This window comes from Heterocephalus glaber, unplaced genomic scaffold (genome assembly GCF_053883595.1).
Source record: "Heterocephalus glaber isolate CG9 unplaced genomic scaffold, H.glaber_assembly_v1.0 deba00001687, whole genome shotgun sequence".
Taxonomy (NCBI): Eukaryota; Metazoa; Chordata; class Mammalia; order Rodentia; family Bathyergidae; genus Heterocephalus; species Heterocephalus glaber.
In genome coordinates this window covers 13536972-13542971 of record NW_028258412.1, presented here as the reverse complement: position 1 = coordinate 13542971, position 6000 = coordinate 13536972, and the positions used below count along the sequence as shown (strand labels likewise).

Here is a 6000-nt window from a genome sequence, read left to right as displayed (position 1 = left end):
CGCGCGCGTCAGGCGCCGACGAGGGGCGGGGAGAGGGGCGCGGCCGGAAGCCCGGGGTGGGGTGGGGCCGGCCGGTGAGCGAGAGGAGCGGGGAAGGCAGGAAGGAGCTCGCCAGGCTCGCGGCTGGCGATGTGGAGCCGCCGCATCGGCCCCCGCAGCAGCCGCCGCCGACGCCGCTGCTGCCGAGGCTGCCGCCGATTCGAGGGACATGGAGCGCGGCTGCAGAGAGCGGCCGCCGGCAGCAGCAGCAGCGAGCGTCGCAGCGACAGCGGAGCGCAGCCCGCCCTGTGAGGCGCTGCCGGGCCGGAGGCGGCAGCAGCAGCAGCAACAGGGCGGCTGAGCACCCGGCGGCGGCGGCGGTGGCGGTGGCGGTGGCGGTCCTCCTCGCAACCTCCCTTCCTGCTTCGCCCCCTTCAGCCCTCCTTTCCTCGGCCTTCCCTTTCCCACTCTCCCCTGCTTTTCCTCCTCCTTCTCCACGTCCTCCTCTGCGCACGCGAGCAGTTTAGGGCGGGGGCGCGTGCCGCCGGCGCGGAGGAGGGGCGGGCCGGCGCGCGCCGCGCCCAGGGCTCGCGGGGACCCGAGGGGCGCTTGCCGCGGCGCGAGGCGAGGCGCGGGGCGCAGGGCGGCGCGGCGGCGCGGCGGGGCCCCTCCCCCCCTGCAGCCTGGCGCGCGCCGGCCCGGGCCGCACCGCTACGGGCTCCGCGCGAGCGGGCCATGTCCGCTTTCTGCCTGGGCTTGGCCCGCCGCGCTTCAGCACCCTCCGAGTCGGACAGCGCCTGCTGCATGGAGCTGCGAGCCTCGGCCGAAGACGCAGTCGGGAGTCCCGCCGCCGCTGCCGCCGCCGCCGCCGCCTCCCCCCTCGTCTCCTTCCCCGGGGGCCCTGGGGAGCTAGAACTGGCCTTAGAGGAGGAGCTGGCGCTGCTGGCGGCCGAGGAGCCGCCGTCCGATGCCAGGGAACATCCTGAGGCCGAGCCCGGGCCTCTGGCCGGGGGGACCGGTCCGCAGCCGCCTCCCGCCCAGGACCCAGAGCTGCTGTCAGTGATTCGGCAGAAGGAGAAAGATCTGGTGTTAGCCGCCCGGCTGGGCAAGGCGCTGCTCGAGAGGAACCAGGACATGAGCCGGCAGTATGAGCAGATGCACAAGGAGCTGACCGACAAGCTGGAGGTGAGGCCCTCTTAGGGTGGGTGGGAAGCAAAGCCACCTAAGGTACCCTTCGAGGCTTGAATAATTTGGGAACCCATTCTCTCCCTACCCTAGTCCGTGCTCGCCCTACATTAAGGAAAACCCTCAGGAATGGGAGGTAGGAGGGAGGATTTCTAATTATCAGATCAGAGCATCCATTGAACCCACCTGACTCACAGCAAATGGGTCCATGCACGGCTCCCAGCACTGTGGGCCGTTCTATATATGTACTGTACACTGCATCTAAAATAGAGCATACAGTGTGACTAATTTATACAGCACCGAAACAATGTCTGCACACATGAGGAAGTCGGGAAGCATTCAAAATATGCTTCAGGTCCTCAGAGAAGTAGTTAATCTCTAATCAGAGTGTTAGCCTAAAGCTTCCCAGTTTTGGCATTAAGGCCTCTAAATGCCCTTGTCTTAATTTCATGGTGCCTCAGAGTTGTAGGAAACTAGTGCCCCTAAGGGAGTTTTATATAGCCTTCAAATACTCAGGGATTAAGAACTGTGGTTCCATTGCAGAAATCAGGCGAGGCAGGGTTCAACATGTGACCTCTGGTAGTGGATTTAATGTGGCCCTCAAAATTTGTGTGTGTTTAAGCAGTACTTTTTTTGTGTTTGAGGTCTCATGCCTACAGTTGGATGACACATGCAACCTATGAGAACTGTAATGGTTATAACTATTGTTATAAATAACCTTTAAAGTATCTAAGTTTTCTCCCAGTTTCTTGGATCAAAGTCTTTCAGAGCTATACTTGTTTGTTTTCTTTCCTCTGAACTAGAAAAGGCTTTGAATCCAGTACAGAACGCTATCGGTCTTAAAAATTTGTGATTTTAAAGGAAGGGTAGGTCATTAATGAGCAGTGGAGACAAAGCTTGTCATTTTCTGACTCTGCATTTACTGCTATTACTCAGTTTGGTTACAATTAATTCTTTTTATTTTTAGTTACAACAAAAAGTAGTTGCAGACTTGAGTAAGATCTGAAATTGATTCTGGTTGGGTTCCATATTACTAGTTGAACAATCAGAATGTAGATTCAGGAATATTTAGTAAGATTTAAGTGTTTGTAATCTGGTGACGTGTGGAAAGTACTATCAGGGTAAAGAAGGAAACCAGTGAGTGCCCTGTAGTTCACTTGACCTGATAACTAGGTCTGCCAGTCGATGAACTCCCGAGATACATCTCTGAAAAGTCATTTGTGAGACCTGTGAATACACTGCGTACAACCAACCTAATGAATTGTGAATTGTTTAATTTGCACTTGAAGTAGAGGCCTAGAAATAAAAAGAGTGGTTTTTTTCCTAAAGAGATTTCAGTTACACAACTCTGTAAAGAAGTACTACTGCAGAGATTTATACTTGTGATTGGAAATTCCCTCAGTGAGGGAATTGATTAAAGAGATAGCTAACTTGAAAGGAACATCCTATCAGTTTGCTTAATGACAGATTTCATAGTAATCCTGAGTGTGCAGTTACACACATCCTGGTTTCCATGTGGAGCCTTTATACATTTCTTCAACAAAGGAAAATGATTTCACAATTCTTCTGAATAAAAAAAGTTTTATTTTAGAAGAATAAATTACATTTGGAATTTTGCAGTTGACTCAATGGGCAACAATTGAGTAGTTCAAACCTCTTAAACTATTAAGAGCTTCACTGTTCTGCAGGCCAGTGTGTTTTAACACACTGGTGTTAAAAATTTATTTTTAAACTCTAGCGGTTGCTCTCACAGATACTGTGAATGTACTTAACACTACTGACCAGCACACTTAAAAATGGTTATGATAGTAAGTTGTATGTTATGTATATTTCACTACAATTTAAAAACAACTAAATTTAAATTTTTATTCACTTGATAAAAAATTTTTAAAGTTTATGCTAGTTTTAGTTGTAGGTATATTTGAAAATGATGAAACCAATCTCTGTCAGATATTGGAATCAAACATTTTCTCACAAGTTGGTTCGAAAGGTAAATATGAGTGGACTCAGAATGGTGGCTTTGCTCTTAAATTAGACTAGGTTTATTTTAGTCTCGTCACAACTTCAAAATCAATACTTTTCTGTTCGTGATGGCACATGCCTGTAGTCCTAGCACTTGAGTGGCTGAGGCAGGAGGATCACTGCTAGTACAAGGCCACCCTAGGCTACAAAGTGAGTTCAAGGCCAGCATGAACTATATAGCAAGACCCTGTCTCTAAAAACAAAATTGATGCCTTTCTAACTTTAGGACAAACAAGCTATTTTCAAGATCTTTTCTACCTAGTCACGAGTTAAAAACTCGTTAAACCCAAGATTTTTGTTATTGTTGTTACTACTGGGAGTTGAACCAAAGGCCTTTCCATTGAGCTACATCCCCAGCCCTTTTTTAGTTTTTTGTTTTTCAGGCAGGATCTCTCTGAGTTGCCCAGACTGGGCTTGAACTTGCAGTCTTCCTGCCTCAGCCTCCCAGCAGGTGTGCACTACCATATCCGCCAAATACAAGATTTTATTTTTGTCATTTCCAGCATAAAGTACTTGATCCAGGCTATTCCCTCATTAAAGGCATACTACTTAAAGCCTTCACTGGTTTAGAAGTTAACATAGAAGTTTTTTTAGCTGTCTTTCAGAGTTAAAATGAGAACTTGGATTAAGTGGGAAAATGTGGCCATTTTTTTCAACCTTGAATTAACTAGACTATATTTTATTCAGTCAGTCAGATTTTCATATATTTAAAATTCTTAAGGCTTTTTTGTTTCTTTTGCCTTTGTAATTAGTCCTTTTTATTTAAAAACTTACATCCAGCCAAATCTTTAGTTTTTTCCTAGAATATGAACTCAGATGCTAACTTGCATTTATACACTTTTGTTCTTCAGGGATTAAAAATTTATTGTTGTATGGGATTCCCTTTTTTATGGCTGAAAGTGCATACCCTCTTATTGCAAATGTAGTCTCTGTCCTCATATTTTCCTCTTCTTCCTGTAGGCAAATTCTCATGGTTGTAGTACATTTTTGGAGTCACATTACTAGGGATTGTACCCAGGACCTTGTGCTCATGAGTTCTACCACCGGGCTACACTCCCAGTCTTTTGCCCAGGCTGGCCTGAAATTTGCAGTCCTCCTGCCTCAGCCTCCTGAGTAGCTAGGATTACAGGCATGGTGCCACTACACCCAGCTGTCTACTACTATTTTTTTTTTTTTTTTTGGTACTGGGGATTGAACTCGAGACCTTGCGCTTGCGAGGCAAGCAATGTCTACTACTATTTTTTAAGATGAGGGGAAGAAGATGAAAATGAGTATCTGGGAAACCCTACCAGATTTAGACCTGCAAACCTAAGAATCCTGATTTACATTCAGTGCTTGGTCTTCTTAGAAAACAATACTATTTTTCTTTGTATATTTCAAGAACGGTGCTAGACTTAGGAGAATAAATTTTACTTTAAATTACTTTAATTTTTTTTCTCTGGAGAAGGTAAGAGGACATAAAAAGAATTCAGATGTGTTATGTACATGTACCAACTCCCCACAATGAATATAATCATTACTGCAAATATGTACTAATACAATTTTTTAAAAATAAAAATCTTCTCCCAAAAATCAATTTTGGTAAAGACTTATGTAGTCTACTGATAAATAATTTTTGTGTTTTTGGGGTTTTAGATAGACTTATTTGGAATTATTAATGATTGATTTTAGAGTTGTAGAAAAATTAGAAAAACACTAGAGTGTTTCTGTATATCTACATCTAGTTTCCTCTTCACAAGATCTTATATTAGTATGCTACATTTGCTGTAATTAACGAACTAGTACTGATGCATTATTACCAAGTAAAATCCTTAGTATATTCAAATTTCCATAGCCTGTATCTAATGCCCTTTTTTTGCCAGGATCCCTTCCAGGATACTGTTACATTTAGTGTTCTCTTTGTTGTGATGGTTTATTAGACTTCTTGTTTTGATGACCTTCCTAATTTTGATATTAAGTTTTAAAATGCTGTATAATCTTTTTTTTAAATACTGTATAATCTTGAAAAACAAAGGAGAGCATAGACAGTCTGACTTCCACACTTCCTGACATTCTGCCTACGGTTTACTGGTTAATTTATCACTTATGTGAAAATATAGTTCTAAAAGAAACTTTTCTGAGTAGACCAAAGGCTAAGTTCTGTACAAAAGGCTAAATTATGTTTGTTCATTAGGTCAGTCTTGATTATGTCAAAGAGTTAGGAAACCTGAAGTAGAGGGTTTGTCTCTTGTTAAAGAAATATCAGAACATTAAAAATATACACACACACACACACGCACTCACACTCACACATATATATATCAGGACAGATCAGACTGCTCAGTACCACCTGTCTTCAATCCTTCCCCTCAAGTGGATTGGATTGTTTTAGTCTCTTGGTTGGGCTGTTCACTAGCGGCTGTTTGCTGAATATTTTTAAGTCTTTCTGTTCTTTTAGAACACAAGCCTAATTTATCTGGCCTCTCAGTAACACTGATTACTAAGTTCTTATTACTGCCTTCTGCCCTTGAGGCTTTCCAAAAACATTTCAAAATATATTTTGAAAGTTGAGAATTTCAATTTCTAAGAGGAAGAGATGACCAAGTTCTCTGAAGATTTAGGTGCTCATTTTAGGTTGTAGAAACAATCTCAGTGCATCAGAATTTCCTATAAAGTCAATTATATATTTGTACATATGTACATACATAGGTGCCTAGACTTCATTCCATTCTTTTTCTTTTTGGTACCAGGGATTGAGCTCGGGTCCTTGCGCTTGCGCAGCAGGCGGCGAAACCACTGAGCTAAATCCCCGGCCCTCATTCCATTCTTAAACAG

General features: G+C 44.2%; 1 protein-coding gene across 6 annotated transcripts in view; it reads left to right on the top strand.

Moving 5' to 3' along the window:
- Positions 1-668: 668 nt before the first annotated feature.
- Bicdl1 (BICD family like cargo adaptor 1) overlaps positions 669-6000 on the top strand; it is a 114440-nt gene continuing 109108 nt past the window's right edge. For 3 of the 6 annotated variants that reach the window (XR_015446231.1, XM_087198162.1, XM_087198165.1), the window contains exon 1: positions 671-1164. Coding sequence is in view for 5 of the 6 variants with exons in the window: in XM_087198162.1 (XP_087054288.1) it covers positions 715-1164 (450 nt within the window). In the remaining variant the exon portion in view is untranslated. Of the gene's footprint in view, positions 1165-6000 lie in introns of all 6 variants that reach the window. The other 3 variants (XM_087198163.1, XM_087198164.1, XM_021257358.2) reach the window with 3 other exon arrangements.